The following is a 26,086-nucleotide window of genomic DNA, read 5'->3' on the forward strand; positions in this document are numbered from 1 at the left end:
CAGTTGTGTGGTCAATTTGCAGCTCATTCAACCAAGCTGGGGGAAATTCAGAAATTCAGATTTGAAAGAAGTACAATCGTTGTGGTAAAGGTCTTTAGTTGTAATTGTATCATTTACATTTTTACATTTAGTCATTTTAGCAGACACTCTTATCCAGAGCGACTTACAGTAAGTACAGGGACATTCCCCCGAGGCAAGTAGGGTGAAGTGCCTTGCCCAAGGACACAACGTCATATTTCACGGCCGGGAATCGAACCAGCAACCTTCTGATTACTAGCCCAATTTCCTAACCGCTCAGCCACCTGACTCCCTATCATAGCTCATGTGATTGCCTTTGCCAAGGAACAACCTATATTCTCAGTAAATGTTTGCACTATATAGACAATGTCGGTGTCAAAATGTGCATCTTGGTCCCGATACAAGCGTTTCTTGTATCTGCACGAATGTTCCGTTTGACGGTTTAGGCACGATTGAACTTTTTGTGGCAAAAAGTTAAGCTAATGGTGGATAGCCGCAATCACAAACGTCACAAACCTGCGCACGATTACCTATAGTAGAACATCGGTTTAGTGGCTCCTTAAGACAGCTGCAGAAACGCCACAGGCAGGCCAGGGTGACAACATGTAGCTATCTATGTTTCTAGGCTGTGATATCAACACCCTGTATTTTTGTATGCCCTTCGACTGGTTAGCTCCTGCGATTCCCACACAGCGGTAGTCTAGTAGTTAGGTCAGCTGTACAACTTACTTACCGGTCCAGAGTTCAGGTCTGAATCTAGGAGCAGATGTGCTCTTCCGTAGCAGATAATCCAGTTCTACAAAGCACATGATGTACCAGCTATTGTACTAGCTACCAACCAGTTAGCGTATACTTAGCTTTGTTTTCCCTGTATTTGCGCTGTGGAGCTAGTATTTTGGTGGGACTGATATATTATTCAAGCAATTAACCAGATAGGGGGGAGAGAGAAGGGTATCAAATGATGATCATAAGTCCTGTAGAGCAATTGATGCCATTCAATATCAGAACGATTGGAGTGGACAAGCGAGAGGCGGTTTTCCTTACATACACCTGGATAGCCGGTCACACGACCCCTTAGTCTTCAGACAGGGACGTTGTTACTGACACGTAATGATCACTTGTTATATTAGCCAGTTGTACAGAAATACATTTCAAGCTTATTACATTTCAAGCTTATTTAAGTTTTTGGGGGCATATTTTCAGTTTGCAGATGGTACTGTTTCAATCGCAATTCCAACGAAGATACTGCCAGTGACAACGTTGCTAGAATCTGATTGTTTCAAAGGGGGTTCTTTATAAATGAAAAGCAATACGAGTAAATGCTTAAAAATATCACAAGAAGGGAAAAACTTGATGGGAATTTTAAGTTACTAGTGCAGAATGCCTGTGATGCAGTCGGTGATTAAAGATCCCATGACATGCTGTTTTTTGATGCTTTTATATAGGCCTTAGTGGTCCCCTTATACTATATCTGAAGTTTCTTTCCCGAAATTCAGCCTTGGTGCTGAATTACAGCCACTACAAGTAGTCCCACAATGAGCTTTCTTCAGGATGTGCCGTTTCTGTGTCTGTAGCTTTAAATGCTATGAGGAAGAAAGAGGCGGGCTAACTGTCATGCTTCGGTCGTTTGCAAGCCATGAAGTCTCTCGAGGAAAAAACAATATCGCGATCGCACTTTCGTAGCTCATGTTATCATTGGTGAGCCAAATTCTCTGTGCGGGCAAAGCAGAGAAAGGGGAGGTAACCTTCCCTCTTATGACGACATAAGGAGAGGATTTTCAAAACCGAGCGTTGTAGCTTTCATTTTCTCAACGGCATAGAAGAATACCCAGGGCTTGGTTTACACCTATCAACATTTCTAGCCACTGCGGGACCAAAGGCAGACTAGGGGAACTCATATTAATGTGAAATAACCTCCTAAAGTGAAATTTTCATGTCATGGGACCTTTTAAGATGTCAGTGAAACACACAAATACAGATTACTTGATCTATAGATCGTGCATAGTCCCCGTGATAAAATTGGTGGCACACACACACAGATTCCTGGAATTATAGATGGGGCACAATGCACGCAATTATGTCGGTGATACACACATATGTCTGGAATCATAGATAGATAGTGCAGTGCCTGTGATGCAGCTCTGTGATGCAGCTGGTGATGACAGTTCTTCTCATTGGTTTTGACACCTATATTTCTCAAATCGCAACTGAAATTATCTGTCAAGTATTTGTTCAACCTCCACGTCATCTATTTCAGTCACTTAAGAATGTCATAAATGCAGTTTATCATTATTTTAAACAAATTGCCAATGCTCTGGTACATGGATTACATAGCAATGTTTATTTTAACGTTTGTATTTTTTGCAGTTTTGTATCGCATTCTCATAAATATAACACGACAATTGACAGTGTGTTTGTATCGTAAATTCGTACGAACGTTAAACCATGTCATCTCAAGTGATCAAGTACTTGTTCAACCACATCTATTCTAGTCAAATTGGCAATGCTGTGGTAGCCTACGTTCATGCAAATGATTATGTAGCCTTCATTTGTATGCTGTTTCCTACGTTATAAATTGCTTATGTTATGTTAATCAAAATGTTCTGTATTAGTTCTCTGTAAAATTGTCTTACCACCACAAACATCCAAACATGTAGTTCATAACAGAAGTCATTACATGCACAATGGCTGAGCCAGTGGTCAAAGTTGTAGGCCTAATTCACCATACAGTGCTTGTACATTTGCAATGTGGTGGCAGTTTTGACATCAGTAAACACATTAATTTATGTAACAATTCACTGATCTATATATCTGAAAGTATATTCACTTTCTATTTTCGCTCTGTTCAGGAGCCAGCGCCTTTGAAAGCAAATGATTATCGGTTGTAAAAGCGAATTTGCTTCTAAATAACAAAATAGAATTTATTTAGAGATTATTTTCCTTACTGCGTTTCGTTCCATTTCATTGCAAATGCCTTTGTTAATTGCATTAGTTCAATCACGGTAGCTTACTGCACTCCATTGAATTATAAAACGGACACCTGCAAAATATTAACTTTGCAGAGTGCCCAATTCTCGAGTCGAGGTATTCATAGGAAAGTTGCTGCAGACCAGAGGACCAATCAGAGTGAAGGGCCTGTGACACGAAGAGAGCAAGCCAAGCTGTGGCAAAGTATTTTGTAATTATTTTTAATTATTTGATGTCGAAATGCTTATCCAAACAACATCAATCACTGCACGGCACTCTGCTGGGTTATAAAGAGTGCCCGGTTCTTGAGTTGATTGTGGGAAAGTAAACCCATTTTAATTTGTACAGACACACAAACACACACAGAAAGAGAGAGAGATTCCTGGAATTATTAGAGAGATTGTAAACTAAAGATGAAGAAGTCACAAAGTGGCAGCAAGAACGTTGTGGGTTTGATTCCCGTTTGGGGCATATCTTTACTAAGATGGGATACCTTGGACCTTACTGCTTGAAGTTTGCTTACAGGGATTCCCCCTTGCATAGAACCCCAATAAAAAAATCCAAAACAGATCGCTCTTCTGCCCATGTCCCTGGCAAGGCATGAGGTGTGTACTTGGCCTTGGCTGCCAGTTAATATGTTTAATCACTGTTCTTGGCTGCCCTCAGAGGAAGGACAACAGGGTGGGATAATGCAGAGAATGAGTTTTATTGTGTCGACACTCAAGCGTGTGTGTATGTTGGTATCACCATTCGCTGCATGCATGTGCCAACTAACATGACTAAAAGTATTATTTTTCGAAAACGTGTACCAACATGACTTAAGACTGAACTCACTTTTTATACTATGGTACTGTACACAATATGGGTACACAATGTAAAAACTGTGTATGACTAAGTCCAGGAAGGCTTCTTTGTACTTCTTCTGTACGACAAACGAGGACCGTCCAAGACCGTCCAAGACGCATACCTAACCAAATGGTTAGGTATGCGTCTACTCAGTGGCGGTTCTACATTGAATTACACCCAGGGCGAGACGCCCTTCGCGCCCCCCCCCCCCCCCCCCCCCCCCCCCCCCCCCATTGAAATCAAAAGGCTGTTATGGTAAGACCGATTATGTTCTATACAGCTAAAACAGCCTGGGGTCAAATTGACACCAAACATAATAGGAGGGTTACATAAACATGCCCTTACACGCTAAATATTTGTTATTATATGCTATATTAATATAACTTTTAGGGAGGAACACTTTTAGTTATGACGTTAAACTATACTTTGTCACGAAATATAGTTGTAGCAAATAGCAAATGTTCGTCTTTGAAACTACCTACAGATTTGAAAATTCCGTTGGCTAATTACAGGGCCTAACCTAAATAATGAAAATAAATAATAACTGAACTTGTAACAGTTTTGTTGCAAAGCACACTATTATGGTGAAATGTTATCTCGTGTTTGTTGAGTTAAAACCGAAATATTGTTGTTACATTTACATTTAGTCATTTGGCAGACGCTCTTATCCAGAGCGACTTACATTACATTACATTCACATTTAGTCATTTAGCAGACGCTCTTATCCAGAGCGACTTACAGTAAGTACAGGCACATTCCCCCGAGGCAAGTAGGGTGAAGTGCCTTGCGCAAGGACACAACGTCAGTTGGCATGACCGGGAATCGAACTGGCAACCTTCGGATTACTAGCCCGACTCCCTCACCGCTCAGCCACCTGACTCCCTGTTGTTGCATAGCAAGCATCATAGCAAAAAGGCTAACAAACGTAAGAGTTAGCCTATACCCACCAATTAACATTAGCTCTTCATTTATGACATGGATACCGTAATAATCATACAGAGACATATTTGCATACCTTTATCTTTTTCTCGTTTCTCCTCTTCGAAATTTGGGCACCTGATGGCTTACTTGACCTTTTCCTGCCCATCTTCTTTGGCACTCAACAGTCAACAGATTTCCCATCCCCCCAACACTGTCACTCACGACCATAAGTCAAGACTAAACCAATTCACCTTGGTGACCACAATCGTTTTGTGTTACATATTTTTATTATCCATTTCACACAATAAAAAAAAAAAAAAATGTGCAGGAACTTTAGGCCTATATTTATAAAATTATGAATGAAATGTGCGTTATTTGGAAGAAAGTCGAGGTGCACCTGACTTTAGCCCACTAATTTAGAGTATTGCACTAAACAGTGGACCCCCCCCGCCCCTCAGCAAGCAGGTGAGGGGTGGGGGGGGTCCTGCAGCTGCCTGAAGGGGGCGCCAATTTGCCAATTCCCCACACAGTGAAATGATAGAAAAGAGAAAACCGCTTCGCGGCGCAGAGATTTTTTAAAATTTATTTTATGCTTGTGCGCCCCCCCCGTGCCTAAAACCACCCCTGCGTCTACTTAACATCATGTGAAACAGTGAACACATGATGGTGAGTGTCAACATACTGAGCACCAACAGACTGCAGTGATAAATCAGGGCCACTAACAATTTAAAAAGGACTGTGTGGAATGATTATGAAATCCTTAGCCCTGGGGCACATTGTTGACTATGGGTGATGCTCATTGGAGAGTGAGATTATGCCTGAGGCTATCTGGTGCATGGCTGGCTCTTCCCACGCACAATCCCAGTCAGTCTGATAGCTCCCTCTGCAGTCTCTGGGTAGATGTAATTCTAATAGGAGGCACGAGGACCAGGTTGGCCTGTTCTACCAGTGGATAGTGCTGTAGTGCTTTCTGAATGTAGGGTTTAGCTGAGCCCTAGACAGGTTACTAAAAGGACACTGCATGAATTTACTTTAGAATTTTCCATATGCATGCAAGTAGTAAACCAGCAGCTTTAGCTGTTTGTGCACCATGAAGTTTCCTGTTAAACCCCTTGTGAGGCTAAGCGTGCTGTGTGGTGATGCTGATGTGGTTTTATTGCTGTGGCTCTATGTAACTGTTTCAGCAGTCTAATTGATCATAGATCAGAGGCTCACAAGATGCTCTGATGTCAGCAAAGCAGCATGACTTGCAGATTTGTTTTGTTTCAGCATTAACTGTGACCATCAAAGGGGAAACACTGTTTGAAAACAAAAACATATAGACAGTAGTGATGCATTGAAATGAAAATTCTGGCCGAAATTTTAAAAATCTGGATGTACGTGGCCAAAAAACTGAACCAAAAAATACTTTTAAAATAGTTTTTTGTATAACTGTATACAAATTTGACATTATAATACACATCGTACCCCCTCTTGAAATTTCTGCTGAACCAACACTGCAGATTGCAATTGTCTTTATCAGAAACTTGTGTAGTTTTTCCACACAAAAGTATTTCCACACCACTGACATGATCGCCCTTGTTTGAAATATTTATGTAAATCACCTGAGATGAAAATGGAAAATCTAATGGGTGTGCAAGGACAATTCACCGATAGTCTGAAAATTGTTTTAGGTTAGTAGGTCACATGACCAAGGAGCTACTGTATGTAAATAAAAATGTTAGAACAATTTAGATAAAAATGTGTGTGAAAATGTACAAACCAACATGTGTGCAACATGTGTCATTGGTATTGGGTTAGCTATAACCCGTTTTGAAAGTTTTAGGAGTAATTGATAAAGACAGACATTTTTATAAAATAACTTGTCGCTTTATTGATGGTCCCAAATGGTTAGTTACAGACATCAGTAAAACTAATGGGGAATATCTGTCGAATATCCAACCTGAAACTAACTTTACTTAGATCCATGATAATGGCTAGATTGAACGAGTGAAATCTGAGCACTTATGGGAAGAATATATTTTTGGCTCATATATTTCAGACTTTTTTTATTTCGGCCAAAAATCGAAAATGCTATTTTTGGCCAAACTTTTAGTTGCCAGAAATTTCTCTGCATCCCTAAAAGACAGTAGCTGAAGAATCAGTGTAAACGCAGACATCCCAAGTATCCCGGAAGTTCCGGGAGTCTCCCGCATTTCCCGACATCCCGCATAGCGGCTCCCGGACGCCCACAAATGCTATACAATCTCTCGGAATTCGGGGATTTTGAATTTAGAGCAAGCGCGAGACTGTGCAATGGTCATTAATGGTCGAAACAGGTGCATATCGCGCGTCCTGATTGTGTCCCGGGGGGGCAGTGTACGTGCTGGTTGAGGGGGTATATCATGCATTCGGATTGCGCCCGGGGGGTGAAGCCACCTCCTGGAAATGAGTCTCTGCAGGTTGGGATGTCTGTAAACGTGTAAAAAGTGTAAACGATGTCTGTCACAATTCTTCATACTTAAACTCCATCACAAACATATCAGACGTTTGTCCTAGCTTTATCATTTGTTCTCTCCATCACAGAACTTCTCACTAGATAGTGCCTATACAGTGGCGGTTTTAGCTTATGTGGCTGGCTCCCTGAGCGAACCACCCCCATAATTTTACCAATTGCATTACTGTACAAGGTTAGAGGTGCGCTATTTGACGATTCCCCCGTTCCCCCTACCTCGGGCTTCCAGTAGGGAGACCTGAGGCCAACCTATCCCCGCCCCCCTACTCATCTCGTACTTCTGAGTGGGAGACCTGCAGTCAGCCTGCCTAGCTCCCAAAGAATCAGTGCGCCCACTCCGACCCGGTGCATTGACCCACTGTCACACACGGTGACATTATTGACGTGATGTGCAAATGAGGAATAGAAAAGTGATGGGAAGATGCCGCCCTGGGTGGCTTCCCATGTTGCCTATGCCTAAATCCACTACTGCTAATAGACAGTAGGTCATGCCAAAGTGCAGGCCAAAAGACAGATGCAATTTTACTGTGATGATGGTTCATGAAAAAATGTTATGTGACTTTGGTTGTTTTATGATCCCTGAGCTTTCCGTAAGTGATTTCACTGGAACTGCGGTGTGAGACAGATTTGATTGCTTTGAAACGTGATTAATTAAAATGACCCAGAGTGCATTAAAAGATGAGTATCTTGACCACAGACCACAAAAACAAGACACAAGTCACATCATTTACCAAATGAAAATGCAAAAAAACTGTTTAAAAAATAAAATGCAATTATGATCTCTTGCTATTACCATCACCAGTAATTATCTCTGGACTAAAATTCCAGACGAATACAGATTACACTAATATTGTAATACAACCCAGTAATATCACTCCGATAATGTCAATGAGAAATAGGTAACCACTTTGGGGGGGGGGGCACTAATACTTGGTCACCTCAAGGCGTATCACAATGTTACTGCATACATTAGCACAGCCACACAGTACAAAAGATTCAACATCCCGTCACATAAATTAGGTAGCAAGTTTACAATGATTTATTGACTTAATAGCTGGATGTGATCACGGTGCAGAGGCAGAATGGGTTAATGCATGAATGGCTTTAGATTAGAGAGAGGAATGAGCTGAAGTGGGAGGTGCAAGCTTATCTCTGCAAAGCCCGGTTCTGTTATTTATGTTAATATTGCTACGCTGAGTTTTCCCTTGAGGAGACAGGCCTCAGCCCCAGCCATACTGTACCGTGTGTAGGCTTAGTTAACGCCTCCTGGATGTCATTCTTCTCTGCTGCTGATATTCAATCTGTTTCCCTCTACACACAACGAAGAGCGAGTGAGTCACCTTTATTAAAAAATGAAGAAATTGTATTGTGTACCCTCTCAAAAGTTTTATATCTGGAACACACACGCAGGCTAGCTCCTGTTATTCACTACTGGGGAGGGCCAGAAAACTCCATATTGTCGCAAAGATGACAGGTTTATCTGAATTATTCATAGCCATAAGGAAAAACATATGTTGCAATTTTTCTTACCTCCAGCATTTATTATGTTGTTATGACTGCCTGTAACATATTTTAGATGTCCTAGTCTCTCACCTGCAGGCATTTAGCTAATTCTGTGGCTCTGGGCTAAACTGGTGGCAGCTTCATTAGCAGTGTCCCTCTCACTTCTCTCTCTCTTTCTTACCTCCATCTCGTCTCATTAATAGCACACATGAGTGGTTGTTTCAGAATCAGAATTCGGTTTATTCGCCATGTATGTTATACAAACACAGAATTTACTGTGGCAGGGAGGTGCAAAACACTATACATATACAGAACATATACAGTTTATGTGCCAAAGCTTTCTGTTCCAGCAATTTATTATCAGTCACTCCAATACCCATTTTATTCGCATGTGTTGACAACAGTATAAAATGCGGGGAGAGTGGGAAGTGGGATCACTGGCCTCATGTGTTTCGGAAGTTATACATATTAACTTTTCTGTCAGAGGGGGAGGATGGTACCTGTCTGGCCTTCTCAGACTGAACTCCCGCCTCTGGTTTTCAACCATCTTCATCACCAAGGTCAAAGAGTGTATAGCTATCAGATGATGCCTGTGCACCAGAAGGTGAGATTAGACCTGGTATTTCTTCTGACTCCCAAAATAGTCATATTTCTAAAATACATTATTATGGCGAAGAATATAACATAAAGGTTGAATAAACTATTAAATATTGACTGCCACTATTATTGGAAATAGATGGATGATTTATTTTATGTAGATCTGATGGATTTATTATCTATCCTTGTGTGACAAAGCAGAGGAGACCATGCAGACGTTGAGGAAGGGTTATCCCTAAGGGCGTTTATTCAAAGAACTAAGGCAAAAATAAAACAAAAAGAGCTCTTCGTTGAGAGCCGCTTTCGCGTCTGCTGGCAGGGTTTGCGACCTGGTTCTCACCAGTTGGGGAAGTACCGGCTAGGTACTTCAGTCCAGGTCCAGTCCTCCGCCTCGCTGCCTGTGGGGGCAAACACTGGCAGAAGTTAGTGTCTCTCTCATACTTCGTCTCCCATGTGGCTGCCCTCCCAGCCCTTTTGAACTCCCCAGGAATCGCTCTCAGGTGTGCATGAGGGTTTACCTGCTGAGTTTGGGCACAGTGCTGAACTCCTTTCTGGCTTCCTCTGGCCACACTTGTTGAAAATTGACAAAGCCTACACAGTAATTACAGCATATTTTGTACTGACCAGTAATGCTTTTCACTATATCCTTCTGCAGTGCTTTTTGGCCAGTTTGTGGTTTTCCAGACGTTACCCACTGATGTTGTGGAGATATACGATAGGCAGTCCCTAGAACCACCCCTGCTCTCCTCCATCTCTGGATTTCACTCAGGTGGAAGGCTGCAATTTTATTTTACTGACATGATAAAGAATAATAAACAAAAACGCCTGTAAACCTATTCTAGTACACCATTTATTTAAAGTGTTACAATTACGATGAAGTGCTACAAATGTGACACTGTGATTATAAAAGAGCACATGCACAGGGCTAAATTACATTTTCTCCTGTCAGGAGAAACATTGCCTTTGAGTTCTGGCAACAAAATCACCATCAAATTCACCACTGTGGGTACAGAGACTGCCAAGGGATTTCACTTTGTCTACCAAGGTAAGTTCTATTCTACAGCATGCTTTCAAATATCTTTGTTTAAAAGGCACCCTTTTTGTGTGCAGAATATCCTTGCACAGAGTGCATTAGCTGGTTTGGGGAGAGCTCCTACAATCTTAGAAGCACATTTGTCAATCCCTTTTTGAAAAGTGCTCTCAGCTCAGTTCTATTGACTGTGTGGGCTGACCGGTCCAGCTCGGGGCCAGGAACAATTTTGTTTTGCAACGGACAAAAGAATGACTGATCATCACACTATTTTTGTATCTTCAATCTGTGTGTATGTATTCCGTATTCTCAAGAATTTCCTGTGCTTATCTTAACAACAGTCAGTAGAACAGCTATTGCCTTATTATCTGCTCATAGATATTATTTCATATTTTTCATTATTTGTTTTTATTGTAGCCAATATTGTGTTGATGAGCCATGTATAGATCAGTGGTCAGGCCTGAAATACATTCTGTAGGCTGAATGGCAGCCTTGTACAGTATGTGTCACATAATGTGTGGGAGACTGGTGCTGAGTGTGTGTCCTGGGTGTAGTAACCTCACATCCATCTGGTCATGCTTCTTCCATACCCCCAGCTGTCCCCAGGACCAGTGCATCCCAGTGCAGCTCTGTCCCCGAGCCCCGTTTTGGAAAGCGTGTGGGGAATGACTTCAGTATAGGCACGCTGGTGCTGTTTGAGTGCAACCCAGGTTACACTCTGCATGGCGACAGTGCCATCCGCTGTGAGGCAGTTCCCAACATGCTCGCACAGTGGAACGGCACTGTACCCACCTGTGTTGGTAAGCGAACATCTTCACAAGTAGATATACTTGCGCACACAAATCCAGGCACAGACAGGGACACTCACAGGCATACATGTACTGTATACCTAGGGGGACACACAATTCGATAGACTGTGTTCTGTGTGACTAAGATGGAAGGGCAAACAACTTTAGCCAGTGTTGTGTAATAAAGGGTTCTCGTGTGAACAAGTGGTTTCGAGGTCCACAGCCACTCACTTATGGCATAGGGAATTCTGTAAGTGGTGTTTGAAGCACAATGGTTTTATCTGCTGGATAGAAGCCTGCTGATCATCCCTCCACAGGCTGTTCAGTCATCTAGAATAATGGATATAGTTTTATGGCAACTTTAACTAAAACAAAATGCTAAATTATTCCAACCTTTTTAATGGCAGATGCCTCTGATGCTGAACCTGCTTAAAATGTTTTTTCTTTCACTCACTCTCTTTCTCTCTGTCTCCTCTCTTTCTCGCTGTTCAATTCACACCAACTGAATTGACCACAACAGTCAATTCAGCCCAGACAGAATCAAACCTGGTGAAGTGTGTAGTTTTCAGCACTATTTGCTGTAGCAATGAAAAGTTCCCAGAGGGTTTGTTTGATCTCTTTGGTAAAAGTCTTGGAAAAACCACTTGATGAACCTCATTACCCTTATAAGGCTTTATAGTTCTGGGTTTGCAAAAAAAAAAGCTCTGTTGCTGTAGAAAATAAATGTAAGCCTTCTCCCTACACCTTAATTCAAGTCAACAAATCCACCTATGTTTGACAGTCATGGTCTCTAATCATGCCTGACCAATAACATTCACTTCCAGGTCTTGGGTGTTTAAGTCATTAAGTAAGGGATAATGCCAGACGAGGTGTCCAATATAACCTGATAATGGACGATGCGGACGCGTGAACCGTCCGACGCGCAGTGGAGGCAACCGTCCTCCCCGTCCGGCATTATCCCGCTTATACCATGGTCACTTGCCAACGATTTTTTTTCCAAACATAAATTAATGTTTTCATGCGTTTTGCAAAAGAAAATCTAACGTTTTTTAACGTTAGCAAACTCTGATATTTCTAGTCCGCTCAACTCATAGAACCAACACCGGCTTTCCTTTGGATGAGCTATTAGCCCGAAAGCTAATGTTATTGCTAGCAAGATTAAAAGGCAATAACATTGTGTACGGTTGACAAACAGTAAATATAATTTTACAGTATGTTCGACAAGAAGATTTGCTAGCTAACCAGCCATGTCACTCTCCCAAAATCAATATCAAGATTTTCACGAACAAGGTATCGGCCATATACTAGTACTAGGCTACAGTACGGAGCGACCTGTGGAGCGAGTTGAATCGAAAATGGATGTGAGATGACCGCATCAAAGTTGACATATTCTCCAAACAGTAATTATAATTTTACAGTATGTTTAACAACAAGACTAGCCAGCTATCGAGCCATGTCATTGTCCCCAAATAAAATCAAGATTTTTAAGAATAAAATAACCGGCCATGTGTAGAGTTGCTGCTACTGTCGTGTTGGCTGCAGCCTGTCTGCAGTAACTAGATTGACTAGCGAGGTGAATAGCGAATGGGATGTGAGATGAGCGGTTAAGGTGACACTGACACACTACATTCAGAAAAGTAACATTTTTCAAATAGGTTAAAATTAATATTCAAGTCACTCATTGTTTTAAATACAAGTTAGCTTGTTAAAGTCTTTCAAAATTGTAAATGGAGGCTTTGACTCCGTCCCCGTTGTTATGGTTACTCATTTCAGACACTTTTACAGGCTCATATACTGTGTAGCCAGCGGAATAATTTAGAGCGGTGAAAAGACAGTTTTGCTGCAATGACGCAGTAGGTGTCCGTTATCACCCGATAATGGACACCCCTGCAGCCAATCAGAATCGAGTATTCACCCAGACCATGGTATAAGTTACAGTAATTTCATTGAAAATGTGCCTGTCGTGAAGGTAAACAGGGAGAGGGCCTGATGCAGATCAGCATAGGCTTCCTTCACTCAAATTACCATGTAGGGCACTATAGCCCACTATACATTCCACACACTTCACCATGTCCTGTAGGCATAGCAACCCAAAGTGTGATAATGGCTATTTTGACCCTGTAACTGTCCATGCAAAGTGATTGTTGGTGGTTTCCGTACACTTCACTCAATCATTGCCTCGATATTTAGTGATGTACTTTTCAAACCTGTTACATGTGCCAAGTGATGAAGAAAAAATCAATGGTTGTTGTAAAGACAGTGGCCAGTTGTTCAGAAGTGATCTGATCGAATTTTGGCTGTTGGATTGGATCAAATTTAAAAAATGGGTTGTTCAAAATAAAAAAGGGATCCTGAAATTGGATTAGATCACATAATCCAGTCTTGGTTTAGATCTGGATCAAACCTTTAATATGTGTTGTTCAAAACGTTTTAGTAGGACTGGGATACCTTTGATTAAAAAAAAATCTAGATCAATCTGATACCAACAGAAGGGTTGGATTCATGGTGGATTTCAGAAACAAATGTTTATAAAACTTGAAATTGGTAAAATAAAACCATATTTGTATCATGTAGCACATATACATTTATTTATATGAAGAGCAGAAGTACAGATTTGTCTGGCAGAGGAACAAATCACTCTTTCCAAACTTCCGCAAACCGAAGCCAGACTTGAGATCGGCCTCTTACATTTACATTTATGCATTTAGCAGACGCTTTTATCCAAAGCGACTTCCAAGAGAGAGCTTTACAAAAGAGCATAGGTCACTGATCATAACAACAAGATAGCCCCAAACATTGTGAGCAGCCAAAACATGAAGCATACATTGTGGAAAACCAAATAAGTGCCAAAGGGAAGAACCATAAGAGCATGCAGTTAAACAAGTTACAATTGAACAACATGAAACTCCCCACAAGAGTGCAAGAGTGTACCTGTAGAAAAAACAATCAACAGTAAAAATATTTCACAGCGAGTACAAGAATTTGAAACCGTTACAACTAACCAACAAGAGCAACAAGTCTCTCAATACGAGTCATTGTGATCCTGGAGGAAACTAACATCAGGTCCAGGCAAGCATTCTCTTAAAAGGAGAGCTTCAAAAAGCTTGTCCCTCCACAACCGAAGACGAACTTTGAAAGTTCTTAAATGTTATTATTGGACTATTGGACATTTAGCCTTTTTCTGCTTTGAAAAACCAGCACAAAAGTAAGATTTATTACTTGATCCTGGAGAGCAAAACATGGGATTTCAGAATCCAGATTATACTTTTTAGGAAACTGGGCCCAGAGGCCTCTTCATCTGGGCCCAGATGAAGGGATTAATGGAGCTATAGAAGGAAGTGTAGCGAAAACTGTGATTTGCATTATACCTGGCTGAAGAGCCTGAGGTGGAGCCAAGATGAAGTTTCCCTGTGTGTGATCCTCTGAACACATGTGGGAGTGTGGAAATCACCTGTGAAATATTGATGAGTTTAAAATTGCAGTGAACTGGATTGCTTGAATAATTTGATATATCTGAGCCTCTGCATTGTAACTAGCACTCTTACTGTGTGCTAGACATCTGTAGATTGTGTATTATGAAGCGTTGAAAGCTCTGTGGATGTTTTAAACAACAGGACAGCCTCTTGGCTAAATTATTGTTGTTTACAGATACCAGACAAGGACAAGGTGTCCTTGATATGTCCTTGATCTGTTTAACACTTACAAGGGCTTGAGTTATTGGCAGCTTCCATGGTCATTAGATATGTGGCAGACACTCCAACAACAAAAGAGTAGGACCCTTCATTTGAAAGGACACATTTAACCAAGCTCTCCTCTGGGAAGATGTTTTTGTGTGTTTGCTGAAAGCAAAGACACTACTGTTATTCTGCATACTTATTATTATTATTATTATTAGTGTGTTTGCTGAAAGCAAAGAAATGAATAGGGTTCCAATTATTCAGAATGTTCGCGTCAAATTTTGAGGCTGAAAAATATTTTGCTGTTGTGGCAGAATTTCTTCTCACCTAATCACTTTTCACTCTGTTTAACCAAAAAAACACCTTTCCAAAGTTATTGCTGACATACTTGTGTCTGCTATGGTATTGATAACTGTTATGCAATATACTCTTCATCACTATTTTTGCTAGAGACGCTCCGATCAGGTTTTTTGGTGCCGATCACCGATCACTGAAATCAGTATCTGCCGATCCGATAATACCGATCACCGATAACGGTGTCGATTGAAGCATTATATTTATTGTGTAGCATTATTTATGAAATTAATTATTCTTAACAACATTAGTATTGTATTTTAAGTATTTAAATTTTTGCTAATTTTCTATCTAGAGAGCTAGAAACACTGTTCCAACTTTTTTTCTGTTTCTCCATCTTTCAATCTTTAATACTTGTAACGCTTTAAAATTGATTAAATTAAATAAGATTCTCTTTTCATCACTCTTTTTCTCCTTTTTCAACAGTGAGAAAATATTGCAATGCATAAATAAATATTTTTCTATTGTGATGTAATTAAATACTTTCAACACTTTTTCGCACCTACATACTTTCACAATATACTTTCACACTGTTAATGGCACATACCTCTTTTAAACCTTCATCTCTATTCAAGCTATCAAAACTAAATAGTTTCAACTGTTTTCAGTAAACACAAATTTTCTTCAGGAAATGTACCTTTTCTAGTTTTTTTTTCGAGGGACATTTACAAAACACAATTCTTATAAGGGAGAAAAATGGACAAAAGATTTTGAATGCCATTTTCAACCCTCCTCCTTCTCTGTCAAAAAATTACTTCTGGAAACCTCAAGTAGTAGTGATGACTTACATAACTGGTGGTGACGGTAACAATTCATCTCAACAAATCACGAACATACTTGTCTGCTTTTCAAATAGTCTATTAGTGCACACACTCACAAAAAACGGTAATATATTTTTATGCATATAGCTATACGGACTAGTACATTTACATAAAACATTACTGTAGTATAAGAAGCATTTATTAAAAACCCATTCACCTTAATTTTTATCATTTAATTATTTCAATTACAGATATATCTGATACATAGGTTTAGCTAAAGTCTAAATGGTATCCTCTCTTTCCTCTGCTTTTTCTCGTATGTGCCACACCACGTGTGTGTGTGGGTTTTCCCCACACGTCCTTGTGTGAACTTGTCTGTTGAGCAGTCCCCTGTGGAGGGGTGCTGAAAGCTCGCAGGGGGACCATACTATCTCCAGGATACCCAGAACCCTACGCCAACCATCTGAACTGCGCCTGGAAGATTTCTGTGCCGGAGGGAGCCGGCATTCAAGTGAGAAAAAAACACTTGGAAACCTCCGAACATTTTACATTTGATGAAACACTTTGGCAGGAGGGATACATCTTTAATCGAAAGGTTGTCTAATAATTAATGAAAGGTGTTTCAATGTTTTCATGCAATATTCTCTTTTCTTGCTCATCTGTTTTACCATGTCCTTAGATCCAGGTCATAACCTTCGCCACAGAGCACAATTGGGATTCGTTGGACTTTTTTGACGGGGTTGACAGTAATGCCCCCAGGCTTGGGAGCTATTCAGGTAGACATCTACAACTCTTCATCCCATTCTGCATCTCAATCGACCCCTACTGAAGCGATGTCTTGAAAGCTCAACAGAGCTGTTAATAGATATGACAGGGAAAGATGACATTTGGCATGTCCTTTGAGAGCGAGCTCTCAAAACCTCAGAAACTGAGCAGACAGGGAGTCATGGAGAGGAAGAGGGCTTTGGTCTCAGGCTTTGCTCAGTTGGGATCTATTGATATATCCTAAAATCAACCCTGGGCTCATAGCCCTGTGCGAATCTGTGGAGATCCGACAAGATATGATATAAACAGTATGGAAATTGATAGCTTAACATAGCTTTCTCACCATGCTTATAACTTCACAACCCATTTCATCTTGATGGAATAGAATGTAGAGGCATAAGCATGATTTAGACTCTTTTTGCATAGCCAATGCAAACTGGCAATCACAATGACTACTCCCTTCTGCTTATTTTCCCAACATATTGCAAGTACGCACCACGTGCACTGTGTGTATGTGTAGCTACCATAGAGTGTGAAACAGGCTTAATGTTACATCTGGGATTCAGGGACATGCACTTACTTCTCAGTCCTGTGGAATGTTTCAGGCACCACCATCCCTCAGTTGCTAAACAGCACATCCAACAACCTGTACCTAACCTTCCAGTCAGACATCAGCTTGTCAGCCACGGGGTTTCACCTCGAGTACACAGGTATGAGGAGAAAGAAGTTTCTAGCAGCCCTTCTGCATGTGTTCACCCTCCCACCATTCTAGTAGTCTGACTCCATTCCCATTACCCATGGTGTTTCTCTAGCCTGTTCTATGTACAGTACCGTATGTTATTCATAGAAGAACTTATTTATAGAATAACTTCACAGTCAAATGTTCATTTACTTCAGATGCCCTTGATACTGGGTCTTTCCTCTTAAGATGGCTGTTTTCTGTGACCCTCTATGGAAGCAAATTGTGACCAAAATGAAAATGAATTTCCAGAAATGCATTTTCATTTTAAGAATGTGGCTGCATTATTTGACTCATAAATGAAATTAGTAATCAATCATCCTATTTGCATTTTAATTTTCTTCTTCAAGAGTGCTCAATCTTTCACTTAATTAAAATGAAAAATAAATAGACATTTGAGATTTAATTTTCAAAACATGCCCCAGCAAATAGATACCAAAATTATATTTGAAATGTAAAATTTGAAAATGAAAATGCATTTCCAGAAATGCTTTTTCATTTTAGGAATTTTGCTGCATTATTGGACTCAAATTTGAAAATGAAAATGCATTTCCAGAAATGCAAAATGAACGAAAAAGCATTCTGAGCGGCGCAGCAGAGTGACGTCAGTAGCCGCTCTTCTTCAGCTCCCTGCTGACCGAGCTACCGATCTTGTTCGGTAGGGGGCGGTGTGCACATCTGCATTGCATTACATTGCAAATGTACCGGGAAATTGATTGAATTGCCGGGTGTTTAGAGCAGCGTTCCCCAACCGGTGCCCACCGGTCCGCGGACCGATACCGGTCCGTGGGTCATTTCGTACCGGGCCGCACAAAAAAGAATTAATAACATTATTTCCTTTTAATTGATTATCACACACATGACAAGTGATAGTTACCACTCAATTAAGCCTGTTTGAGACAATTCTATCGGTGTTTTGGATGAAGGCTATCCTGAGATCGCCACTAAAGCACTGAAAACCCTGCTTCCATTTCCAACATCAAGCGGGATTTTCTGCCGTGACAGCAATCAAACAAAATTATGGAATAGGCCTAAACTGGATATAAGGAACGCACTTCGGGTGTCACTGTCGTAGCTTATAGTCACACACAACAGTGGGACTGACACATCAAAAGCTAGCTAGTAACAATATAACGATGGAAAACCAGGCTAAGAAACGTAAAGATGGGGCTGAAAAATTAAGAGACAAAAATACATCACATTCACTAGACATGGTTTTGTCAATTGAAAAGACAGCTATGTTTATTTGACATAAAACTCGCTCAAATCAGCTAAACTATTTTTCTCGCTCCGCTCTAAAGACACGGCAATTCAATCAATTTCCCAGCACATTTGCAATGTAATGCAATGCAGATGTGCACACCGCTCCCTACCGAACAAGATGGGTAGCTCGGTCAGCAGGGAGCTGAAGAAAAGCGGCTACTGACGTCACTCTGCTGCGCCGCTCAGAATGCTTTGTCGTTCATTTTGCATTTCTGCAAATGCATTTGAATTTGAATTGTGGTCACGATTTTACAGCCACGTTCTTAAAATGAAAATGCATTTCTGGAAATGCATTTGAATTTGAATTGTGTTCACAATTTTGCAGCCACGTTCTTAAAATGAAAATGCATTTCTGGAAATGCATTTGAATTTTCACATTTTACATTTTTGATTTGCATTTGAATTTTGGTAACAATTTGCTTCCATATCAGAATGCTTTTTCGTTCATTTAGCATTTCTGGAAATGCATTTTCATTTTCAAATTTGAGTCCAATAATGCAGCCACATTCTTAAAATGAAAAAGCATTTCTGGAAATGCATTTTCATTTTCAAATTTGAGTCCAATAATGCAGCCACATTCCTAAAATGAAAAAGCATTTCTGGAAATGCATTTTCATTTTCAAATTTTACATTTCAAATTGAATTTTGGTATCTATTTGCTGGGGCATGTTTTGAAAATTAAATCTCAAATGTCTATTTATTTTTCATTTTAATTAAGTGCAAGATTGAGCACTCTTGAAGAAGAAAATTTAAATGCAAAAAGGATGATTGATTACTAATTTCATTTATGAGTCAAATAATGCAGCCACAGTCTTAAAATGAAAAAGCATTTCTGGAAATGCATTTTCATTTTAATTTTGGTCACAATTTGCTTCCATAACTCTCTATTTATTTTGTCTGTACTTATTCAGTATCTGGGACCATCTTACCTTTAGTTTTTAATTACACATGTAGATACATAATGTATAATCATTATCATTATTTCACTCTAATTACACAGATTTGTTGTCATTCAGTGTTAAGTGTTAGTAGTCAGCAACCAGAAAGACATACTCTGGTTAAATTTTTTGAGTGCTTGTTGTTCTGTGTTTACCAACATTCCCTTGTTTGCCGATGAGTGATTGCTGTCGCCACTTGTGTGTTTGTGACTCTGTTCTAAGCAATAGGTTTGGATTCTTGCCCAGAGCCTCAAGTCCCCAGCCACAGTACAAAAGTGGGGGATCGCTACACTGTGGGTGATATGGTGTCCTTTCAGTGCGACCAAGGCTACTCTTTGCAGGTGAGAAACTCAAACCATGTCAGAAACACTTGTGGTTAGGAAGTCGACTCATAAGCCGAGGATATTTATAGCTTTTGTGCTGAAGGTGGGCGGACCCCAAAGGTGAGAGGCAGAAGCAGACTCCAGTTATTAGGCTGAAACTGTCTCAATCCTGCCTGAATAGATAGCCATGGCGTTTCAGCGGAGGTACATTCCGAGTCAAGGAGCATGGCAAACATCTAGCAGCTTCACTAATCCCATATTGAGTTTTTCACCGGAGTGTTCCACACCATGCTCACCGACATAGCTCATGTCCTTGTGTTATAACTGTTCAAACCACATAAGGCAAGCCCCTAGCCCCTAATATCTAGTCTAGCACCCTGTTCAGAAAGCATGCCCTGAAATAAAACTAGGCTCCCCTTAATCAGAAAGCTCTCGGATACACAGGGCACAAAATTAAAAACTGGTCAAAGTCGCTGGCCATATTTCATATGTATTGGGGAAAAAAAATCTGGGATTTGTAGTATTAGCGGTGCATGCGTTAGCGCAGTTTGTGTGGGGGAGGGGGGGAGGGGGCAACGCAAGTCAGTGCTTCTGATACTGTTTAGGCCAGCAGAGAAGACATTGCTGGCCCTGACAGCCCACCACTACCTTACTGGCGGGCCAGCTCAAATAGAAATGTGATATTATCTTGCAGGCCTAATATAAATACACCACGGGCCAGATTTACAGATTTAGCCCGCTGGCCAGAGTTTGACACCCCTGCTCTACACTGATGACATTTTATTGCTCAAAAACTAAACTTCCTATTAAAGTTAAAATAATATCACACAAAACATGGAATTAGGGGGATTAATTAATGTCCCCGGTTATGTTCTGTTAACCGCATAGACCACAGTAGGAGCTCATCCACCCACTGTTAACATGATCAAAACACTGACACACAGGGTGGATTGTTGAAACGCTGCATAATGGTATATCTGGTAGTGCACTAAGCTTGACATGCATTCATGCCCTGTGTTTGATGTCTGCACAAATACCATGTGATTTAAAATATTAGACATGTTTGTATGCGTGTTCTATGTCTCCCAACAGGGTAATTCACACATTACATGTATGCCCGGACCAGTAAGAAGATGGAATTACCCTGTGCCACTTTGTCTAGGTAACAGTCCATATAATCCCATAAATCTATAGGGAATAGTGATTGACATAACATTTAATAAGGATTTACAAGATATTCACATCTGTTGCATCTGACCATCGACTGTCAGCTACAATTAGCATTATGTTATTGTTCTGTTTAGGTCTAATTTTCATCTGTGGATATGTATCTGTCTGGATATGTATCTGTATCAAGGGCGTAGGTTTGGTGTCAGCTTTGGTAGGGACACTGCCCAGCATTAATTATATGATGCATACATTTGGGCATCCCAATTTATAGCACCTTTTTACTACCTACAAGTATAAGTGTGAATGATAACATTCATGGGTAACAGGGCTCGAAATTGGCACCCGCCAAGCGCCAATGGCGTGTAGATTTTTGGGCTGGCGACTAAATTGTGTCCGATGCTCCGCCATTTGGCGAGTGAAATTGCGGAGTACAGCTCCCGACTACCACGCCCGTCATGGTAAAAACAAAAGCTTGCAACGCCAACACGAACATTTGTGCGCGCATCTAGGTTGCAGAAAACCGGGAAGATAACCTTTATAAAAGCTAGAGAATGACACAGATAATACAAATAGTTAGATTTAAAAAGACAAAAAAGGTTGAGCATTTAAGAGAGAAAGCAATTCCCCATTGATCTGTCACATCAGAATTTTGATATGGGTCACGAAAGTCTTGAAATTTGAGTGAGTGAGTCGCCAGATAGACCGCATAGTCTTACGAGGCGGCAGTCATTTCTCTTTCTTGGTCGCGTCATGTCACAAAGTTCATAATTTTACAGTTTGGTCAATTCTACAACAAAAGTTTTACACCAAAAAAGTCAAGCAGGGCATTTCAACAGATATGGGAAGGACAAACCATCTCACATTGAGCAAGAGGAGTAGGCTGGTAAGCCCCTGGAACCCCCTGAATTAATAAATTATTTCAAAAAGTAAAATTGGTTGATTTTGTTTAATCCATTCTGAGAGTGATTTACAATGATATTAAAATCATAGGTAAAGGTTGTTTATGTCAAACAATTTCAGAGTACGTCTGAAATGCCAGGTTTAATTTTGGCCGGTAAAAAATATTATTGGCTGGTAATTTTTTTCATCTACCAGCCATTTTGGCTGGTAAGCCAAAAAGTTAATTTCGAGCCCTGATGGGTAACATTGTCTAAACATCCCTAAAAAACAACAATTTAATGCAATCTTTAACAAAATGGACAATTCAACTTCTCACCTGAACCCCTGATGCTGATTCATCACCAACCTTCTGTAGCTTCACAGTGCTGTTTTTCCTGCACAGTAATTCATGAATTTAATACAGACACTAACCATGCTTAGTTGACTGCTGACATTGGTAGAGATTACAGGGATAGCCATATTACTATCCAAGGGATCATATAAGCCTACTTATTACCAGTTAATATCACTTTTGAGTTGCTTGCCTGCTGGTACTAGACTAGCACGGTCCCATTATGTGGGTAGGTTAGGTATATCCTTCTGGCTTCAACAAGACCAGCTGCTGCTAACACACTGGTCGAAAGATTGCAAACGCTAGGGACAGATTTAATACAAGCAAAAGTTACATGCTCTACTACACTGAAACTACCCACTGTGTGGGTAATTTTCCTTAGCTTGGCTCTGCCCTCCTACGTACTTCCGCTCAATTTTGATTTTGCTTCTGTACTAGGTCTGGGAATTCGACACATGTCGGTTTTCTCTAATACATTTTTTGTAGGGCCAATCAGCAAACAGAGAGAGTGGCTGAGAACGATGACGTTGATGTTGTGTGCTAGTTTGAGTTGTAGTTCAGTAATGGCAGTGGAGAAAGATGCGAGCAAAGCCATTCATTCGGTCCGTTGTGGCAACGCTGCCGAATATCCAAAAGTTAAAGCCGGAGCAAGAACAATCTTTGCTAAGTTTTGTTGGTGGCCAAGATGTTGTGGCCCTCCTCCCCGGGAAAAGTTTGATTTTCCAGCTACGGCAGCTCTGTTATAGTAGTGGTGAAGGAGTTGGCTAAGGCAAACGCTAGCGATTGGTTATGGCAGATCAGAGTGGCTCTGAGCAGATCCAATAGTTTTAAACTTCATCAGAGTACCCGCCTTCAAGGAAGTTAACGGTTGTCAATGGAGCGATCCAAGACGCCAACCCCTCGCCCCTCGGCTTGAAGCAACGGCCCCGGTGGATGTAGGTGGTATTGCATTTACGGTTAGGCACCCGGCTCTTCCGGTCGTTTTTATTCTATTAACTCCAGTCAACATTTACAAAACTATCTCCCCCAATAATTTTTGTTCGATTCTCGAACCTGGCTCATACTACTACCTTTTTCATAAAATAATTTTTCCAGATGTTTGCTAAATTTGAAACCAATCCGAAATGGGTAAACTAGCACCCCATTTATTGGGTGTGCTCAAGCCTTCGGCGAGAGCACAACCTTTGTTCTCTCACATATATATTTATTATTTTTATTATTTATTTTCGCCCCCCTAAGGATCAGTCAATATTTGGACTACATACACAACGGCGGTGTCAAAAGGTTCATCTTGGTAGCGATTGCGTTGGTTGTATTTTTATTTACGTTCCGTTGCATGGTTTAAGTAGAAATTTCGTTTTTGTGGTGAAACGTGAAGCTAACGGTGGCTAATTTGCTAGCCACAGTCACTGACGTTACTAACGTCACTACGTCACTAACGTCACGAAAACACGCGTGACTACCTGTAGCAGAACATTCGTTTCACATCTGTTAACTTGGGGGATAGCTAGGCTAACTATAGCTTTACTGCAAGGCAGCTGCAGGAACGCCACAAGCAAAGAGGCCAGGGTGATAACTATTTACTCATTTTACTTTGTGATGTGAAACACAATTATGAAATGTAATGTACAATATTAGCTGATATTATTAAGGAAGTAGGCCCACATCTACTTTTGGAAACGGTAGTCTACTATTTCACTGAAGCATTAGCATCATGACATTAGCCTCTGTTGCCCGGGCAACACATACTACAGTGGTCTATGATGCATCTGTTTTCAATCTTTAAAATAAACATTCCTCACAAATACATTTTCGTTGTAGGATTTATTATGACATTACATTACAAGTAAACGATTTGTGGGTGAAATTATCATTACCTGTGGTTTCAAACCAGTGTTGCTCACTGCAACGCTGAAGCCTACGCGAGACACTACAAAAACATCTACACAGCTGTAGGAAGTCAAACGGCGACAGAACATGTTCGGCACTCCCCTTACTTAAATCAAAAGTCTATCTAACTACTAACCTGAACTTCATTGCCACAGCCTAAACGTTGTCAATCTGTTCATGAAAATAATTAATTTCAGCCAATCCAATTCAACCATCCTGTTTACAGTAGGAAGTCAAACGGCGACAGAACATGTTCGGCACTACCAGAGCCTGTTTAACCCTTGTGCTGCCTTCGGGTCACATGACCCAAAGGTTCACAACGAACCACTGTTGTGTTTACCCAATTTTACCCAATACAAAAACAAATAAATAGCATTTTCTTTTAACCTTCGCAATGTGGGGGGTCTGAGACAGCCCGACAGTTAAAAGAAAATTCCTCACTTTGTTTTTGTATGCAGTAAAGTTGTCGCAATACGACAGTGGGTCACAATGACTGATGGGTCAGAATGGCCCGAAGATAACACAAGGGTTAAGGAGAGCCTGGCCACTCCCTATTAAGCCCCATTGTACCGAATTTTGTTGCAGTTGCACCAGAGTTCCACTGGGAGTGATCGCGGTCGAGTGCAGAATGAATGGGTCAATGGAGCTCAATGGCTAAATTTGTCTCTTTCACCTGATTGTCGTTGAGAAATCTCAGACTTTATTGTAGTTTTATATGTTCAACATGGATCGAAAATTGAATGAACAAGCACTTATGTCCTTTCTATTTCTTACAGGGTGAGTCGTTGTTGCCCATAACACGCTAGCATTCTGCTAATGAATGCTGATTGGTTAGTGAAGGACTGACTACAACCAGAGATCCCGCTTGATGGCATTCGAAAGCAGAATCAGAATGTCAGAGCATTAGCAACATTAGCAACAACATTAGCAACCCAAAACTCTTTCTAGCATGTGTATTGACAAGGAGAGCCTAACCTGTCAGTTGTGTTGTCGATAGCTCGAGAGAAAAAAGGAAGTGACCAGAGCTTGCCGTAAAACAATATCTCTGGTCGTACGATGTGTATGACGTCAATGACATTTTATAAGGCTTTTTAGAACAGAAAGGCGACTTCAAAAAAATCTAACACCCAGCAGTGTGTATTTGTTTTGCCTCCCCTTTCGAATTCAAAATTCAAATTACTAGAACAAAAAAAATATCCTGAGAAGTGGATTTTGAGGGGTATAGCTTCATAGACCTCCATTCATTTGCACTCGACCGTTAGCGCCCTCCTATGGAACTAGAGTGGAACTGCAACCAGTTCAGAACCCGGAAGTTTCCCGAGCGTGTCAGTTTTCTCTATATTAGACATTCTCTGGCACTACCCTTACTTAAATCAAGTCTTTCAATAGGTGAAATTATCTGACTAGTGACTACTAACCTGAACTCCATTGCCACAGCCTAAACTTTGTCCATCTGTTCATGAAAATAATTATTTTCAGCCTAAACCGTACAACGGAACGTTAAATCGAATTCAACCAACGTAATCGCTACCAAGACGAAAACAGAGCCTAGTACTGTACTGTAGTAGTACAATTTACCGGGGCAGCTTCTCCACACAGGGCTATATCGCATTTTGTGTTGTTACTGACAATGATCGCTACCACTGAGATTTTTATGAATGAGGGATTTTAACCTAAATAAATGTCAAGCTTATTTACGTTTTTTAGGGTATATTTTCAGTTAGCAGATGGTACTATTGGAATCGCGATTCCATCTTGAGATAGCTACTGCCGGTAAAGTCGTTGTTAGAACTAGAGAGGGTACAATTTCT

At 40.7% G+C, this 26,086-nt stretch overlaps 1 protein-coding gene across 1 annotated transcript in view; it reads left to right on the top strand.

Annotated features, from left to right (window-relative positions):
* Nucleotides 1-26,086, top strand: part of LOC136943733 (CUB and sushi domain-containing protein 3-like) — a 384,366-nt gene that overhangs the window by 177,577 nt on the left and 180,703 nt on the right. The window contains exons 32-39 of the mRNA XM_067237158.1: nucleotides 10,002-10,115; nucleotides 10,296-10,391; nucleotides 10,973-11,176; nucleotides 16,343-16,467; nucleotides 16,636-16,732; nucleotides 17,327-17,431; nucleotides 19,884-20,002; nucleotides 21,077-21,146. Coding sequence (XP_067093259.1) covers nucleotides 10,002-10,115; nucleotides 10,296-10,391; nucleotides 10,973-11,176; nucleotides 16,343-16,467; nucleotides 16,636-16,732; nucleotides 17,327-17,431; nucleotides 19,884-20,002; nucleotides 21,077-21,146 — 930 coding nt within the window. The remainder of the gene's footprint in view (nucleotides 1-10,001; nucleotides 10,116-10,295; nucleotides 10,392-10,972; nucleotides 11,177-16,342; nucleotides 16,468-16,635; nucleotides 16,733-17,326; nucleotides 17,432-19,883; nucleotides 20,003-21,076; nucleotides 21,147-26,086) is intronic.

This window comes from Osmerus mordax, chromosome 6, assembly GCF_038355195.1.
Source record: "Osmerus mordax isolate fOsmMor3 chromosome 6, fOsmMor3.pri, whole genome shotgun sequence".
NCBI lineage: Eukaryota > Metazoa > Chordata > Actinopteri > Osmeriformes > Osmeridae > Osmerus > Osmerus mordax.